Here is a 19,404-nt window from a genome sequence, read left to right on the forward strand (position 1 = left end):
TATCTCAGGAGCATTCACTTCTCTCCCTTCCCTCACACACCTAAACTCAGTTCTTGGCTATCATCTCCCGCCCCTTTTTCGATCACGGCCAATCAGGTTGCCCAGTTCAAAACACTTGTTACCGATCTAAAGAGTTACTCAGGGGAGTCATTTCACGTAGGTCAAAGCGCCGGGGAGGCGGCGAGCAGAAACGATTCAAACCGCTTTAAATCCCAGCGCTTGAGGTCGATGGGAGCAGAGCCTTATAGCTTTACCTCAACCTTGTGATTGTGAGCTAGGAGTTAGTTTTGGCTAAGGTCCCTCGGGCCTATCAAATGCCAACCGCTGCACCCTGGGGGCGTGGTTACCGGCTTGTTGGGGCTCTGGGAAGTGCACTTCTCCGGAGGGCCGGGCCTGATATTACCATAAAAGGCTGGTTCTCTCAATTCTGAAGCTATGTTCTGTTGACCTTCCTTTAGGAGCGCTCCCCGCGACTGCACTGTGCGGAACCCTTAGTTTTCGAGTCCCATCTCTGCTTCCTAGGCCCTTTCATTGGCTCCGCCTCCATAAGCCTTACTGGTCCACTCTCAGAACGCCCTCCTGGTTACAGACCACACCCCCTCGCCTGGGCTCCGCCTCACCAGCCCGTAGCTTGGCCCAGGCGGTAGTTCGCGTTTTGAGCCGCTCGTGCCACCATAGCTGCTGCTGCCGCTGCTGCTGCGGAGCCGAAATCGCCGAGCGCGATGCCTGAGGGCGCTGTGAGCGGGGTGCCCCCCGCGCCCTGGGGCTGGTGAGGCTGGGCCCGAGCGGGGGCGCTAGCGAGTTGCTGGGGCTGCTGAGGGAGGTGAAAGAGAAGGGTCCAGGGCCCCTGCGGAGGGCCGAGAGCGAGCTCCCGAGGGTCGAGGGTGGGGGAGGGAGGCTCCCGTGGCAGAACGGGTTGCCGGGCCACAGCGAGCCCCGCCGCGCCGAATGTCCCTGCGGCCGCCAGCTCAGGTGTCCAAGCCCCGGGCGGGACTCCTCGGTGGCCTCCTTCTTTAGACACTGCAGTTGCCATGGGAACAGTTGGGAATTAACGGGGACCAGACCAACCACAAGCCCTACCAGGGCCAATCCCATCCCTCTGGCTGAACGTCTCTGGCAGGCGTGGGCCTGGTATTTCTCTGCAGCTCTGGCTTTTTTCCTCCTCTTTTTCATGGGTTTGTCCTTCAGACGTAAGAAACCGCGCAGGGCTTGAAGGCAGGTATGAGGAGAAGGGAGAGGGTAATGCCTAGAGATAAAAGCTGCAGACACGGCTAGGCAGAAGATAAGGTGGCCTCTGCCATCTTAGGTCAGTGGGAGGGCATACTGGAAGGACCTGTGGAGTGGGAAGGCAGTGCCGCTTTTGAGACAAGTTCCAAGACTGGGCCAGGAACTGTCCCCCGGGGCTCCTCATCATGATGGCTGTGGAAGGGTCAACTATTACCAGCCGGATCAAGAACCTGCTGCGATCCCCATCCATCAAATTACGCAGGAGTAAGGCAGGAAACCGGCGAGAGGACCTCAGCTCCAAGGTGAGTCCTAGTATTGGGAGGCACTCGTTTCCCACCGTCCCTCTCTTTTGTTCCGTGTTCTTCTTTCACCTTCCTCTTTCTCGGGAAAGAGAAGAACCAGAAGCTCTTGTTGGCTCTAAAGGATCAAGTGTGCCATCTCTGCGCCTCAAGGAAGCAATGATTTAATTTTAGGTTAAAGGAAAAAGAGCAGCAGGAGTGAGCATGCCGAGATTTCTTCGTGAAAAAGAATAGGAGGAAGGCAACCTGGATTCAGTTTTGGCTTCACTACAAACTAAGACTGTGCTTGGGGAAGCCAGTTCATAAGTGATGACTCAGTTTCCCATTTTGGATGAGGTAGTGGGACCACATACCCTGTGAAGGGCTAAGTTGTGACTAATATAGCTGCAGGTTTTAGTGTCACAGCTGAGGTTATGCAAGACAGTAGTAGCAGAAAGAATACCTAGTTTGAGGAATTGACTTGTTAAATGCTTTTTTTTTTTTTTTTTTTTAAAGATTTTATTTATTTATTTGAGAGAGAGAGAATGAGAGACAGAGAGCCTGAGAGGGAAGAGGGTCAGAGGGAGAAGCAGACCCCCTGCCGAGCAGGGAGCCCGATGCGGGACTCGATCCAGGGACTCCAGGATCATGACCTGAGCCGAAGGCAGTCGCTTAACCAACTGAGCCACCCAGGCGCCCCTTGTTAAATGCTTTTGCCTGGGGTCAAAACAAATTTATTTGTCTCTTCCGGAAGCCTAAATTAATTTAACTGGAGCCTCTTGGATGCTTAGGAATGATAACATGCAAGGAGCCAGGTATCTGCTAGCAAAACAGTCCTCCTGGTTTGTCCTTGAACACTGCCTGTCTTACTCACTCTGTGCCACCCTGCTGCACAAGTTCCTCAGAGGCCAGCCCCTTTCCATCCCCTCACTTGTCTGGGTGTTGGTCTTTATGCTTTCTTCAACTTCGTTGAGCCCCCACAACTTTGGGAATACAAAAGCAGACCAAATTTATTTAATCCCTGAAAGAATCTAGGGTTTTGTTCCCACAGAATCAGATTAGACTTTTGTGTCGTATTAGCAGCCTATAAACACAGTAGCCTTGTGCAGTCCAGGATTGCTACAGGGAGAGACACTGGAGACAGCAGCATTTTATTGCCTTGCCTGTATCTCTTCAGAGGATGAGTAGAGCCAATGAGTAATGACTTAGAGTGCTCATGTGCAACATGGAAGGATTCTGGGAGGACTTGGTTCAGATCTCTGTCCTTTAACAGAACCTTACTTGGATGTGGTCAGAAGGAGAACAGCCTTCCTGTGTATTTCAGCAGAGATCATATTGAATTGAAATTGGCCACAAGGTTCCATGGCAGTGGAGTTGGTGACCTTTCTAAGGACTCTAAAAGGAGTTCATTGTTCATATTCTCCAGAGGTAGGAGAATGAGCCTGGAACTTAGAAACTGTCTTAGATTTGACTCTTTTCACTCATTTACTGTATTGGATCATTCTTAGTACTGCAAGCTCTCTTACTCTTGGCTGGTAACTTGACAGTGACCACCACTACTAGAGCAATCGTCTCATATGTTTTGGCTTCTTTTTCTGACCGCAAATGCTATAGGTAGTAGAAATGTGTAATGGGAGTTTATTCTTCAGTGTTAATACTTACTATAATTCTGGTCTGGATCCAGAAGGTGCAGTCCACCATTCTTTAAAACTTCCCATATCACTCATCATTAATGGACTCAACAAATGTTTATTGTGTGCCTGTTATGTATGGAATCAGTGATGAATAAAACATCCTTGCCATCAAAGAGCTTGTAGCTAGTCATATTATATATAAACAAATAATTACAACTTGGTATGTTAAGTGCTGTCCTAGAAGTAAGCATAAAGGTCTTAAGGGCAGCACAGGGAAGGGAACCTAAGTCAGCTTAGGGGAATTAGGAAAGACTTCACAGAGGTAGGGATGCTTGAACTGTGAGTCCTGAGGCAAGAGAAGAGGAAAAGCTCTTGAGAGGAAAACAGTGAAAAAGAGCATCCCAGTGGCATCACCATTAAACATCCCTGTTTCAAATAGAAATTCAGTGTTTCAGACTGCTTTAAATGGCTTTGTTTGTCCTAGAGCTGTGAATGAAGGAAATACTTAGCTGAAGTTGAATGACCCTTGAGTAGTCCGACAGAGCAAGAGTGTGGTGTCTATCTTTAGCACCCAAAAGTAATTGCTGTCTTTGTGTGCCTGGGACCCTACAGATGCCTGATTCCCCACACTCCTTATTGAAGTCTCGACTTAAGATGATTCTAAAAGCCTGCCCTGTAGTAATCCACATAGGACCTGATGTATAAAGCTTTGTGAGCTGCTCTAATATGTGGTGGCTGTGGGTCATCATGGTAACAATCAGAAAGCTTGTAATTCACGGATAACTAACTCTGAAATAAAATTTGAAGACCAAAAGACATATGCCTTTGAGGATGGGGGGGGGTGGCAAAGAAGGAAGTGACAGAGGGCCTTTGTGCAGCTCTTACCTGAGATGGCTTGCTGCTTTGAGTCATACTGTTCCCCCTGTCTAAAGTAGCCTTTTCACCAAATTCTCCCCTTACTTTTACATCCAGCTCTATATTTACTGGAGTCTCAGGGACTTCTCTGAGTAGCCCCACTACCTTAGAACCAATCTCTAATTGTTCTTTTATGTATGTCTTCATTTCCTAAGGCCAGGGGTCATGTTCTTTATTTCTTTTACATCGCACTGTTTAGTATAGTGTAAGGTGTGCAGTAAATCCTAAGTGAATAAATGAATGAAAACACTTTAATGATGTCAGAATTAGTGGGGATACACTTGGAATTCCAGAAGAATAGGAGATAATCAGGAGGAGTTTGGTGATGTCTTTAAAGAAAAATTGAAATTAGGAATAATAAGATATTGAAAAAGAAGTAGAGATGTAGCCAGCCTCATTAGGTGTGAAGGGCACAAGTGAGAAGGGAAAGTGCATAAATGCAGAAAGCAGTGCTCATTAAAGACTTTTTAACTCAGGAGAGACTTAGTTAAAAATACAGTTGACATATGGTTAAAAGCTGGAATGAGAGCCAAGTAGAAATGGGGATTGAGAGTCTTGATTGAGAAATGGGTAATTGAGAGCTAGGATTTGTATTGAACTTTCTCTAAGGGAGGGAGTCTCTGCAGTGAGATAGAATTAGCAAAGAGTAATTTGAGGTTTTATTGCCAGATCTGAGTCTTGATGAAGTGTAACTCAAAGTTATCAGTTGTAAACACCCTTCAACTTCAAATTCTGTACAGTGTTTCTGCCGTTCAGCCGAGGCTGTGTTTTCCTTAAGCATGTGTGTGCTCTGTGTAGCTAGCCCTCCCCCTCTTTTCTTAAAGTTTCTGGAAGATTTTTATGTGGAGGGAGCTGGGTCATTTTTCTATTTTAACAAAGGACAGAAATGGAATGAAGCCGAGCAGGCACGATGTAAATTAGGGATACAAAAGGATTGCCTGTGCTGGAGAGTTAGATTTTGAAAAAGTAAATGAAGAGGTTTTGAAATCCTCCTCCTCCTTAATAGCCATTTGTCCAATCTGGGTTATGTATTATTCTTCTGGAAACAATGGGTAAGATGACTTGTAGCTTTCTTCTAGTTCTCAGTTTTTATGGATACAAGTCTAATGCATTCTCTCTCTTTTTCTCTCTCTCATTTTTTCCCCAAGTTTTCTCATGTCTGGTTATATGGTGGTGCTTTGAGCCTTTTAATATGTGGCTCTAAGAAGAGTTTGTGTAGGGGATTTTCATGGAAGAGAAAAAACTGGCAATAATCTAATTGCAATTTTTGCTCAGTGTTTGAGTCTAGGTATTAGTACTGAGACTCTTTAATCTGCCTATTTGGTAGTGGGAAAGCATATTCATTTCCAAAGCATTTATGTATGGATCATTGGCTTAAGCTTGATGGCTCTCGACTTGGGAGAGAAGTCAGGACAGCAGTGAGATAGAATACTTTGGCAGCTTTTTAAAAATACACATCCCTGGGCCCCATCCTAGCTATACGGAATCAGAAGCTCTGGGGGTAGAGTTTTTTTTTAATTATTTTATATTATTTATTTATTTATTTTATTATTTATTATTATTTTAATTTTTTTAAAAAGATTTTATTTGTCAGAGAGAGAGAGAGCACAAGCAGGGGGAATGGCAGGCAGAGGGAGAAGCAGGCTCCTCGCTGAGCAAAGAGTCTGATGCGGGACTCCATCCCAGGACCTGAGCCGAAGGCAGACACTTACCCAGCCTAGCCACCCAGGCTTCCCTCTGGTTGTAGAGTTTGGTAGTTGGTTTTTTTTTTTAAAGATTTTATTTATTTATTTGACAGAGAGAGACACAGTGAGAGAGGGAACACAAGCAGGAGGAGTGGAAGAGGGAGAAGCAGGGAGCCCGATGTGGAGCCCGATCTCGGGACCCTGGGATCATGACCTGAGCCAAAGGCAGACGCTTAACGACTGATCCACCCAGGTGCCCCGGTAGTTGTTTTTTAAAGATTTTATTTATTTGACAGGGAGAGAGCGAGCGAGCACAAGCAGGAGGAGTGGCAGGCAGAGGGAGAGGGAGAAGCAGGCTCCCCAGAGAGCAGTGTATACATTAAGTTCCACCAGAAGCCCGCTGCTGGGTTACAAACCTGTGGCTTAAGTGCTAGGACCCTGAAATCTGTTGGCTTCATACCCAAGTACTCATTGAGGCTTCTTCTCTCTTTTTTAAAAATTATTTTACTTTATTTAGAGATTTATATATTTATTGGAGAGAGGGAGAGAGAGAGCATGAATGTGGGGAGGGGCAGAGGGAGAGGGAGAGAGAGAGAATCTCAAGCAGACTCTTCACTGAGTGTGCAGCCCAATGTGGGGCTCAATCCCATGACCCTGAGATCATGACCCGAGCTGAAATCAAGAGTCAGACGCTTAACCGACTAAGCCACCCAGGTGCCCCCTCATTGAGGCTTCTTGAGAGTGTAGAAAACTAGCCCAGTAAGTATACTCTTCTCCTGGGGTAGTTTTTATCTCCACTGTGTCTTTTAGACTGATTGCTCTGTAAACTGGTATGTCAGAGATAGATCTGAGAGAACTGCCCTGTTGTAGGGTCAGATATGAGGAACTGATAATTGCCTTACTAAGATAGATCAGCAGGAATTTCCTCTGTGGGCAGGAATAGGAAACTTTGATAATATCTCTGAGTCCTGGCCGGTTTTTAATATCACCATTCCACTACCCACTTCCCTTGGCACTCATAGGAACCAAGAGTTTTTAGTGTTTAATACACACTCTCTGGGTTCCCCACCTAGAAGTAGATGGCCAAGGGTAGAGGGCCCCTGTGGGCAGAAGCCCTGCCCCCCACCTGCCTTTTGTGAATGACCTTGAGCAACTTACTGAGTTTTCTACCTATGATACATTCCTCAAGTAAGGCTTATGAAGTGTGTTGAGATCCTCAGAACAGGTGGTGTACAGTGAAAAGTGTGAGGTGTTCTCCTGGTTTTGTTCCTTTGATCTCTGCTTCATTTCTCCTTCCGGTTCCTGCAGCTGCCCTCAGCCTTCAAAGTGATTCTCACTGGAGAGAGAGGATTCCTCTCTCCCCAGCCCAACTCCTCCTTTGCTGTCTAAAATAGCCCAGCGTCTTCAGGCTCTAAGTTGTCTTGCAAAGCCTTCGGTCATCTACTTGGTCTCACTCATTTCAGAGTCTACAGCACTGCTGCTTTCCAAGTTTCTTTTCCCTCCCTCCGCTTGTAATTTAAGGCAAGTGTCCCCCGTTGGGTCAGTTTGAGTCACTGTCTTATTTCCTGTCCATATTTTGAATGTCTTTGGGGCCATTGGTATTTCTCTGCCTTTACTCTTCCCTCTTCCATTTGTCACTTGCGTGTTTTTCATCCCTTGACTAATGAAAAAACATTGGTAGAGGTGAGCCTTTAATCCTGACTTCTGTAACCTCTCCATCAACCTCCTGCATCTGAAGTTGGGCTTGTGGCTGTTATCACTGCCCCTTTGTTTGGAAAACAGTCCAGGGCTTGAAATTTGGGACTATGTTTATTCAAGCTAAGCTTCTCTGGGAACGTGGTCTGTTGCACTGTTGTTCTCAGAGTATCTATTGGTTTTACTTCATGGGCTGACTGCAGTGTTGGTTAGAAAAAAAGCTACAGTGTTTTCAGTAGGATTTGTTGTATTATACATCACATTCCTACTGCTGCAAGCTAAACCTCTTGTCTAGGCTCCATTGTTTAATGCTGGCCAAGGCCAGGTTTTCTGTCAGCTTCCTTTGACAGCAGTTCTCAGTGGATTTGTGCAATGAGAGCTGCCCACCTGCTGGATGTTTGCTGAATCAGATCCACATTGTGGTTTTTACCTTAACTTCTGTTACCTCTTAAAATGAAAAGAAAGGGTAAGGGAGGGCAAGAAATAAAGGGAGTATGACAGACAGATGGGGCAGTGTGGATCTTTAGGGTTGGTATTTTTGAGTATTCACATTTTCCACATCTTGGTTTCCTCCCTCCCAGCAGTTATATCAGCAAGTCTACAGTGCTTCTTAATTCGCTACAACATTTTCCTCTGGTTTTGAAGGGCACTTACAGAAGAATGAGTTCACATCACAGGATGGGTATCTCCTCTTAGACTTCTAGGGGAGTAAATTCCACCCCCTCTCATTTTAGCACAGAGAATGTTTATAATGCTTTTTGTTGCTTCTCTAGTCTATAAAACAGTCTTTTTTTTTTTGTTAGACTAGATTTCTAAGTTTATATGCCTTATCTCTCTTCCTAAAACTGGAATGAAGCTAAAGATCTTTCCCCCTCCCTGCCCCTTCTTTGATAGCTGAGATTTAAATTTACTTGAAAATCTTGGAGCGCTTAGTGAAACCACATGGCTGATTTCTTGTTTTGTTTTTTTTTTTCAGTGTAGCACATTCTTTTTTGGAGGAATCCTGAGAAGGGAGTTTCTTAGGTTCTTCTGGATTTGAACATTGCTTCTCATTCATGCTGAGCGCACTACAATTTCCAACTTCCCATCATACCTCTCATCAGGCTTTGAGATCTGTATTCCTTTAGTGGTGCCTCTGGTCATTTCCCCATACGCTCAGCTGACCTCGTTAAAGGTGCTGGCACTTAAAAAACAAAACTAACTTTAAAAAAATTATGAAATATAACAGACACGGAAAAGCTTATGAAATATAATAATATAATATTGTATGTACTTACAACATGGTCCCCCATATCATCATCACCCAAAGTCAAGAAATAGAACACTGCCAAAGTGTTGGTAGTTTCTGAAGGATGTGATGCTAACAGTGTCATCGTGGTGGGTGAGGACGGAGATGAGTGAGGTTTTTGTGTTAGGTAATTAATATGGTTTTATTTAAAAAAAAAAAAATTAAATCCCCAAGGACTTGATCTTGACTGTTTGTTCTTTTACTTTTCAAGTTTCCTTTTTCCCCCATCCATTATGGATTTGTGCCATTCAGCATTTTCAGGCAGTGTGCTTACTGGAACCACGTTTTCCAGATTTTGTTGTCAGTGCTTTCTGCCCTTATGTTGCTCTCCTAAAACCATACTAGAAATAATATTTGTAGTGCTAATAATGATGAACATTTGTTTATTGGCTTTTGCTATGTCCTGTGCTATTCCACATATATTATCTCATTCACATTTCACACCACTCTTCTATCAATACTGTTACTGTCCCCATTTTGTAGATGAGGAAACGGATGCTAAGAGGTTAGGTGAGTAGCTGGTGGTTACATAGCCAGTAGATGGTGCAGCTGGGATGCAGACTCCCTTAACTTATTGGCCATCTTTTTTTTTTTTTTAAGATTTTATTTATTTATTTGAGAGAGAGAGTGAGAGAGAGAAAGAGCACAAGAGGGGGGAGCGGGAGAGGGAGAAGCAGACTCCCCGCTGAGCAGGGAGCCCGATGCGGGACTCGATCCCAGGACTCCAGGATCATGACCTGAGCTGAAGGCAGTCGCTTAACCAACTGAGCCACCCAGGCGCCCAACTTATTGGCCATCTTAACTCCAAAGCCGACACTTAATCTTGATTCTTTACTCTTCCCAGAGAGTCTTCTTGTGCACAATGTAACACTGAGCACAGAAGTTTATGCCTAGTATTGCTATAGTCAAGAGTTGCAGCCTGTGTTCAGCTTGGAAAAGCACAGTACCTTGAAAAGTATACTTTTCCCCCAACTTGCCCCATCCAAGTTGATTTGATGCATTTCTCAGACTATTTTATTTTATTTTATTTTATTTTTTTATTTTTTTATTTTTTTTAAAGATTTTATTTATTTATTTGAGAGAGAGAGAATGAGAGACAGAGAGCATGAGAGGGAGGAGGGTCAGGGGGAGAAGCAGACTCCCTGCCGAGCAGGGAGCCCGATGCGGGACTCGATCCCGGGACTCCAGGATCATGACCTGAGCCGAAGGCAGTCGCTTAACCAACTGAGCCACCCAGGCGCCCCTCTCAGACTATTTTAGAGCCATCATTTGGTAACCCTCCTTTCCCTCTACATCCTTGCTTTTCTTCCCACCCCCAACTCCAGATTTCCACTTCTTGCCCTATGGTACCATTAGGAACAGTACAACTTGTGGTTCTGTGGGTCCGTGAATGTCAAGTTGACAGGGCGCAGTTCTGTGGTGTCAGATGACCATAAGCCGCAAGTAGTTGCTGCTTCTCTCTCTCGGGTTGGAGTGAGGTGGGGGAGTGAAGTGGAGACCAGTAGATGCTTTGCTTGTTTTGGTGTGGGGGATTCATGGGCCTTGAACCTGTTTGCTCTTAGCTGGCAGTTGATTGTGTAGCTCACACTCCTGACTGCTTGCTAGTTCTCCCCTACCCCAAACCTCTCCTTGTTTATCTCTGTACTCCACCTCTCTGTTATTGCTATGCCTGTCCCGACTCACAACTGACCTTGTCTTTGAAGCTGTGGAGAGTTGCTGAGTTAAAATGCCTATTTTCTGTGGAAAAAAACTGGGCCTAAAATGCCCCGTGCCAGAGCTGAACTGGATGATGACAGTTGGAGTTCAGTGACCATGAAAAAGAGCAAAAATGAGGTCATTTGCCCACCTGACTCTGGTTGGTTGGGCAGGCTCCAAGGTTGCTAAGTTCCTTGAGCAAGTGTCTTGCCTCCCCTGACCTCAGATTTGTATTATTTTGATGTCTTTCGTCACATAGGCAATGATGATAACATTATGGATGCAAAAGCATGGGATCTTAATACATGCTTTCCTGCAGCTGCCCTGGTTAGTCTGAGGAGAGGAAGCCCCAAGCCAGATGGACTGGGTGGAGAGCAGCCCACAGGCAGTTTGTGATCGCGGGGGAGGAGCTCAGCATGCTCAGAAACTCTAACCCTTGCCACCTCTCAACTGCTGCGTTGGAGAAAAGCAAGCAGCTGCTTGTCAGAACTAAACATGCAGCAGGCAGGCTGTAGGCCTCCCTCCGTTCGTAACCCTGATGCTCATTGGTCAGCTTCTATTTGGGAAAATGCACGTATCCATGATTGTTTTCATATGACATAGTAACCTGTTGCAGACTAAACATGTCCTTTCTCCTTATGATGTCCTTCCTTCCCCAGGCTGCTTTGATCTCTCTTGTGAGGCCCCACGCTCCTCCCCGCCCCAGCAACTGTCTTAGAGACTTGCCCTCATAGCAAACCCAGAACTGGCTAGTGAATGGGGTTTCTAAGAGTGAATGTGCAGGCAGATTAGTGTGTAGGGGCAAGAGGCAGTGAGTGGTTTTGTTAAAATGCAGATTCAGAGTCAGGTCTACCCTGGAACTCTGCAGTTCACGAAAGCTCCCACGTGAAGTCCATGCTGCAGTTCCTTGGGCTATACATTGAAGAGTCGGGGCGGTGGGTGGGTGGGTGTGTGTGTGTGTGTGTGTGTGTGTGTGTGTGTGTGAGAGAGAGAGAGAGAGAGAGACAGAGAGGGCTGGCTTCTCTCTCATTTGTAAAATTAGAATACTGAGGGCTTCCTCCTTGGGCTGTTGTGAGGATTAAAGGAGATCTCATGGATGTGAAAGCACACTGTAAGGTCTAAATACGTTTTAGCTGTTAAGGGGTTGCTAATGTTATCAAGATCCATAGAGTTCTAAAATATTCAGGAATTTTTTTCTCATTTGCTGGCAAGATTTTATCCCTTCAAGTTTCCATTTGTGAGAAGTCCTTTTTTGCAGGCTCAGCCTCTTCTGTTCCAACATTTAATCATTCTCCCTGTGTAGCTTTTTATTGTGACCTATCTTCAGTACATTTTTCTTGCCTATATTGTAACTTGTATCAACAATACTGAGCAAGAGGAAGGCTTAGCAAATATTTTTTTTATACTAACTACTGTGTAATTTATTTTTTCAGGGCCATGAGTATGTTTTTTGGGAACTCAAAAAGTCAAACCAGTGAACCAGGAGCCCTAATTTACCGTGTCTGATTAGAGATCACAGGAGTGATGCACATGCTTTTTAACAGCGATAGCTCCTCTAGAGATAACTTTTCTTCTTTGGGGGCCAGTTCATTTGTACTGAGAACTAATTTGGGAAATGAATTAGCCCTAGAGCTTCCTTTCAGACTGCGAATTTAAAGGCAGAGTGAAAACGTGTTAATTTTATAACCCATTGTTTTAAGTTTCTAATTTGGACAATTTGGTGATATCAATAGAAGAAGCATTAATATATTCATATCTTTTGATCTAGAAGTTATAATTCTGGGATCTATTCTATGCAAACATTCACACCACACAAAAATGTATATAACTGAATTTTTTTTTTTTTTTTTTGGTGTTATTCACAATAGTGAAATCTTTGGAGTAGTCCAGGTAGCCATCAATAGGGGATTGGGATAAATCCATTAAATGAAATACCTTATACTTGCTGAAAAGAATGAGGTCAATCTATATTTACTGATGTGAAATGGTATACAAGATATATTAAGTGACAAAAAGCAAACTGTATAACTGTTTTTTATGTTAATGATTATTTATATTTTTGTTAAAACCTGTATGTTAATATACGCATAGAAAAAAAAGTGAGGCTATAAATACCAAACCGTTGTTAATATTGGTTACCTCAGGGAGGGCTAGTAGATTATGGCGGACATTCACTGTCTACATTTCTATATTTCTGTAATGTTGGAAATTTTTACAATGAGTCTGTATTATTTTTGTAAGTAGAAAAAAACTAATAAAGATAAAGGTCTCAATTTAAACATGCATATTTCATATTTAAATCTAAAATGTTTAAATTTAAAAAACTGTATACTCATTCAAGCACAAAGTTATGCACAAATGTTGAAAAATATATGTGAAATAATAAACTTGGGGTTTTTTTTTAGTAATAATGGGACATAAAAATGTTTTCTCACAAATTCATCATTGACTTGTTGAATTTGAGATAATTCATTTTTTGCATCTTCAGAAATATTTTCTTGGTTAGCTTTGGTAAACAAAACATTTTTTAATACTTTCTGAAGTACATGTGCTTTCTGAAAAGATTTTTTACACAAGTAATATAGAGAAACATAAAGAAGGAAACAAGTTATTCATAATTTTAACATCCAGAATAGCTACTTATAGCTACATCCATTTCTGATTATAAAGGACAGGTAAAGCTCTTTTTAAATAACAGTATTGTCACTTTTATTTAAAACGTTACCTCTGAGGGGTGCCCGGGGATGCTCAGTCAGTTAAGCATCGGACTCTTGATCTCAGCTCAGGTCCTGATCTGAGGGTCATGAGTTCAAACCCTTCCTTGGGCTCCATGCTGGGCGTGGAGCCTACTTTAAATAAATAAATAAATAAATAAATGTTATCTCTGATCTTTTTAGACTTAGTCTTTAATTATAATTTAGATATATGCTGTACATATATTTACTGAAGTCAAGGACGAAATGGTTTTGTTTGTAATCATTTAAAGCACATGGATTATTCCATTCAGGCCTTCCCCACTGGAAAGGCGTTGAAATCCTGTTCCTGCTCCAACTTCTAGGACTGGCTATGGTAGATGGAGAATTCTCTGGGGGTTAAAGAACTTACTGGGTAAGATGAACCAGAGTATTCACAAATATTTTTTAAAATACTAAAACGTGGACTCAAATATTTATTAAACACTGTGCCTTGTGCTATAAGCATGGAGTTGTAGATACAGCCTCTGCCTTTCAGGAGACTAGTAGGAGAGAAACGACAGAGCCATAAAGTACTTCTGTACGAGGTACTAAGTAGCACATGCCATGTGAATGATGCAAATAAGTGCAGCTGTAAGAGTACCAACGAGGGACGAATCATTCCTGGCCATGGTTATCACGCAAAGAATCACAGGGGATGTGATATTTGAGCTGGTCCTTGAAAGGAAGGGAAGGATTTCAGGAGGGGTTGGTGGAAGGGAAGGGATTCTCGGTAGAAGAAGAATAAAAACTAAAGCCCCAAAGCGCCTTTCCAGAATAATGAATAACCCAGATTGATGAGTGCACATGATTCATATAGGTGAGTAGTAGGAAACAGAATTAGAGGAAAGGTAGGATCACTTGACAGAGAGCTGTAGTTGCTAGGCTAAGACATTCATAATTTATTTTGTTGGCAGTGAGGAGCCATTGAAAGTTTTTGAGCAGGGGAGGGACGTGATCAAAGCTGTGCTATGGCAAGATTATTCTGACAGGTTGAGGGAGGGGAGGACATGGTCTATAGTAAAGAAATTGATTAGAAAGTCATTGCTATATACAGGAATCTGGTGCTGAAGGCCTAGTCCAGGGTGTTGGCATTCAGAATGGAAAGGAAGTGAGCATTTTATAGAGAATAACATGTTGAAGAAACCTTTCTTCCCAGGGGAATCTCATAGCCCAAGCTGGCATGATTACAGGGGTACCAGGAGTTCCCTCCCCACTTTCCTTTTTGTCCCAGATCACACATTCACATCGCACACTTAGTTCAGGTAAGGAACAGTTAGTATTCTCCCTGGTTACAAAGTTTGGAAACCAAGAGATTAAGAAAACTCAGGCATGTAGAGCTGGTGAATGAGGAGGATTCAGACTGTTTTTCATGATCAGACTTTTGCTTATAAAGCATTGTTTGTGGTTCTGGTCTTCCTCTCTAGATGCTAGAGAGGAAAAAAAATTTTTTTTCTCTTATTCTGGTTGCTTAAATTGAGGTACCTCCTATCCTGGCCTTTCTGGGAACTGGAAGAGAAAGAGAGAGTAGAAGTGCCTGCTCTGTATCAGGCACTGTGTTGTCAAAGCTGCTCTTTGGACTTGGGTGCATGCTGATGGTGGTATCATAATTGAGTCCTTTAGCTAGAGGCCTCTGATTTCCAGAACTCTGGTCTGAGGTCTGATGCTGCCCTCACCTCTTCCTCCATCTGTACACGAAATCAGATTCTGCTGCTTTGGACACTACAGTGTCATTTGCCTTGGAAATGGGTGTCAGCTCTCCATGTTGACTGTAGGTTCTAGTGCTGGCTGGACATGAGCAGGCTCTGACCAGGGGGGATACTCTGGCATTAGAAGACCCTCTATTTCTTTTTCTCTGCAACCATTCAGTGAGGAAAGGCCAGAGCCCATTTTTTAGACCCATTTCAGGTACTGATAATACCTGCTAATTTAAAAAAAATATATGTTAAAACTAGCAGGAGAGGACCCTATTGCCCTTCTACTTCATCTGTGCCCTCTGCCTTCTACCTTGGTTCTCAGACCTGTCCCTGATGCTTCCACGAAGGCATGGGGACTTCCCCAGGTCCTCTTTCACAAACTGCACCTTTCTGATGGTTTTGGAGAACCCGAACTCCCTCCTCAGGTCACCAGAGTTTCTGGAACCAGGCAGACAGACCTAGGTTTAAATCCTGGTTCTTCCACTCACTACTTACCTGATTCCTTCATCTGTAAAATGGAGATAATACCTGTCCTTCATAAAGTTGTCAAGGGTATGGGGCGCCTGACTGTGGAGCATGCGACTCTTGATCTTGGGGTTGTGAGTTCAAGCCACACATTGGGCACAGAGCTTATTTAAAAAAAAAAAAAAGTTGGTCAAGGGTATTAAATGAGATATTCTTGTAAATTGCTTAGCGCATTTTTGGCAGAGTACACATTCAGTGAATGGTAGATCTTAGAGCTATAGATCCTGTCTCTGCACAAGACCTTTCGCACCCCATGGGTCTGGATATTTTTTTTTTTTAAGATTTTATGTATGTATTTGACAGAGAGAGATAGAGAGAGAGCACAAGTAGGCAGAATGGCAGGCAGAGGGAGAGGGAGAAGCAGGCTCCCCGCTGAGCAGGGAGCTGGATGCAGGGCTCAATCCCAGGACCCTGGGATCATGACCTGAGCCGAAGGCAGCCGCTTAACCGACTGAGCCACCCAGGCGCCCCGGGTCTGGATATTCTTATAAGAACATTTGGAGCGTTGTTTTCTCCTTAGTCCCAGGAGGGGCTGAAATTTGGAAATAAAAGGACAAAATGCTTTAATTTCGTAGTTCCCTACCTGATTAATCATTAGAGCCACCTGGAGAGCTTTAATATGCAGACTCTTGAACCCCACTCCATATCTGTTGATTGAGAATCTTGTGGAGGCAAGGGAGGTAGATAGGGTAGGGACTGATATCTGAAACTTGTTAAGCCCTCTGAGTATTTCTGTTGGTAGGCCAGGATTGAGAACCTTTGTTCTCTAGTCTCCAGGGTTTTATGGCTGGAGGATCTCTAAGGTCACCTCCTCCCAAGCCGTGGCAGATTTACCTTCCTAGAAGCTGAGGCTATTTTAATCCCAGCACCGGAGAATTGGCTCACCTCCAACTAATGCTGAACTCTAAGCTGGGGAGCCCAGTTTTTCTGTCATATTGGAAGTTATTTGTTTCTGGGAGCCTTCATGGTATAGAGAGTAGAACTATAAATCAGCCAGACAGGATAGAGACCAGGAGCAGAGTGGAGAGGCAAGATCTGTCCTGCAGTCTTGGAGTAGCCATCATGTCCCTTCCTGCCTCTGACCAGATGGCCCTTTGGACTCTGAAGGAGCAGGAGTGAGCTTGGGCATGATACCCGCCTCTCCCTTCCCCCTCCCCAGGCTAGTCACTGGGTCTCTGCCCAGCTGGCTAAGTCTCTGCACAAAGGCTCCTGGCCTTGGGCTTTCTCTGTGGCTTTTTCATAAGCAGCAATTCTCCGAATCTGGTGGGGAATCTGCTCTGTGAGATTAGAGTGCAGTGCGTGGGTAAGAGACAAGCATAGTTATTCTTAACCTGCAGGAAGGGAGGGGAAGGCGGATAGTGCTCTGCTGTAGACAGGTCTGTGACATGCTTGTTTATAGAAATAGCAAGCCCATGGTTTGGCTGGAATGACTTATAACTCAGGTATTTATAACTTGTGTTAGTGGGATTGAGAAGTAGGGAAAGGGAGAAGGGGGGAAGAAAGAAACTGGTGGCAACAAAAACAGATTGGCTTCCTCCCAGTTGCTGGGGTTTCTTTACCACTTTGAGGTCAGCTCAATCCTAGGTGACCCCGGCCTCTTGTGGCTCTGGCCTCTTCTCTTCCTCAAGGGAGCATCTGCTGACTTGCCTTTGCAGACTCCCTGTTGTGGCCCCTCACAAGAAAGGAAGGGCAAATCCGAACCAGTTATATCACAGACTCCAACAAGAAGCCCTTCTCTAGCAAAGCCATTGTCTTGCCTCCACAGACTGGATCTTCATTGACTGGTGCCTCTACTCTAGCTTGTGGACTGATCAGATCTCGGGACCAGATAGGGAGACCAGAAACGCTTAGACGGCCCTGCCCCAGGCTTCCTGGGATCACGTGTTTCGGGGTCTGGGACTGCTTGGAACCTTGTGCTGTGCCGCCCGTGTTGCAGATGGCTCTGGACTCTGGAGAGTCCTTTTCTTGACTCCTTCACTTCTTTTTGGCACTTACATCAACTCCCCCTCCTTTCTGGGAGCTCTCCCCTTCCCTGGCTTCCTGGGGGAAGTTGATTCCTCCTTCGCAATATGTCTGTAGTAATTCTGCCCTCTGGCAGCCTTGCTTCTGGGGACAGATGACACCCTCTCTCAGGTTGGTGTAGGCTTTCCTCCATCTCAACACTCTCCACCTGCCAAAGCAAAGGCTGGGTCACACCTTGAGTATTTTCTCTGCTTCTAGGCTGTGTTTTGGATGTGGAGGAGATCACTGTAGAGTACGATGTGGGTGCTCTCTTTTTTGTTTTCGCTTGTGCATGAAGCGATGTTCTAGAACTGTATGGCTGTATCAGAGTACCAGCTGCCTGTAGTAGTTGTGTCCCAAGTCACTGGACATAATCAGTTACCTGGACTGGTTGTCTTTTTGGCTAAGTTTCACTGGCATTCGGGCTGTGAGGGTTTATAACTGACTTTCCTTTCAGTACCTTGGGCCCCATCCCAGACTTGGAGAACAGCTGTTTTCTCATAGGACCTCTTCCCTGCCTCAGTTTCCTCAACGATGCTTGAGGCCAGAACTTGCACACCAGTGGGCTTGCTTCCTTATGTGGAGAAATGCTATAGTATTCAGGACAGACTAGGTCTTTGGTTCTCTAAGTATGGGCTTGGAATCCTTAGCGTCGCCTTTAGGGGATCTATGAGATCCCCCCTTTTCCAGTTACATATCCAAATGAGGCCAGATTTTCTTCATCTTCAGCCAGAATAGCATATCAAAACAGATTGAATGCAGATGCAGATAGGAGAATCCAGCTGTTTACTATTAAGCCAGACATTAAAGAGATTTGTAAAAACGTTAAGTAGTGCCATTCTTCTCACTGCATTTTTTTTTGTTTCGGAAGATAGAGTTATTTTTAATAAAAATATTAACATGTATGGATTTATTGTTATTTTTAAATGAATTAAGAAATATTTTAAACTATTTCCATTGTAATTTCTAATACACTGATACAAATAAAATCTCTTTGGGGTCCTTGATAATTTCTAAGAGTGTAAAGAAACCAAGAGTGTAAGAGACCAAGAAGTAGGAAAATTGCCAGGTTATGTCATGCTGTGGTAACAAAATCACCTCAAAATCTCCCTGACTTAACAGATAGTTTATTTCTTGCTCATGCTCATATTCAGTGTGGGTCAGCAGAGGGGCTCTGTTCATCAAAGTTACTCAGGGACCCAGGCTTAGGGGACTCTCTCTCATTACCTGCTGCCATGCTTAGCAGTCAGGAGAAGGGATAATGATTCTCGAAAGCTTCCACTGGAACCAACGTGTCAGAGCATCATAAAAATGTGCAGTCTTAGAAGCACTTAAGTGAGAAACCTAATCAAACAAAAACTCATATTCTTGAATTCTTTGTACCCTTTCCCCCAACATTGTTGGGTCAGTGAGTATCAAGAAGCCATTGTTTACGGATGAAGAGAGAATGAAGGGTGTGAATTATAGAAGGATGTTGTTCATGAGGTCCTGAGCCCCATGCCACATCTGGGACGATGTCTTTTCTCTCTTTTCAACATTGAATGTGCAATATTTAGGACATCTAGTAAAGACATAGGGAATAATAGAATGAACAGCTGTGTGTCCACCATCAGCTTAAGAAACAAAATGTTACCTGTACCATTAAGCTCCCTTTGTGCTCATCCTCATCTGGGCAGTAAGACAGACAGTAAGTGTGTGGACGGAAATACAATCAGTGTTGAGTTGCTACCTGAATCTAAGTGCTATGAAGAAAGATAAAATAGGATAGTATTTTGTATTTTGATGTAGGTACAGAATGATAACAGTAAAGTTAGTCTGGAAAGCCTGCTCTGAGGGGAAGACCTTTGAGCAAAGACCTGAGTGAATTAGCTATGTGAATAGCTGAGGGAAAAGCATTTTAACTGAAGGAATAGCATATGCAGGACCTGAAGCTAGAATCTGCTTGAGGTGCTTGAGGCAGCCAGGGTGACTCAGGTGGAGGAAGAGGTGGAGAGTGTAGGAAATGAGGTCAGAGAAGGAGCCAGAGGCCAGA

At 44.1% G+C, this 19,404-nt stretch overlaps 1 protein-coding gene across 4 annotated transcripts in view; it reads left to right on the top strand.

Moving 5' to 3' along the window:
* The first annotated feature begins 692 nt into the window (after positions 1 to 692).
* The window catches only part of MAPKBP1 (mitogen-activated protein kinase binding protein 1), a 54,098-nt gene continuing 35,386 nt past the window's right edge, over positions 693 to 19,404 (top strand). For 3 of the 4 annotated variants that reach the window (XM_044918364.1, XM_044918367.1, XM_044918368.1), the window contains exon 1: positions 1,050 to 1,529. In XM_044918364.1, the coding sequence (XP_044774299.1) occupies positions 1,413 to 1,529 (117 nt within the window). In that variant the 5' untranslated portion in view covers positions 1,050 to 1,412. Of the gene's footprint in view, positions 1,530 to 19,404 lie in introns of all 4 variants that reach the window. The other variant, XM_044918365.1, reaches the window with a different exon arrangement.

The sequence above is a fragment of the Neomonachus schauinslandi genome, chromosome 9, assembly GCF_002201575.2.
Source record: "Neomonachus schauinslandi chromosome 9, ASM220157v2, whole genome shotgun sequence".
In the NCBI taxonomy this organism is placed as follows: Eukaryota; Metazoa; Chordata; class Mammalia; order Carnivora; family Phocidae; genus Neomonachus; species Neomonachus schauinslandi.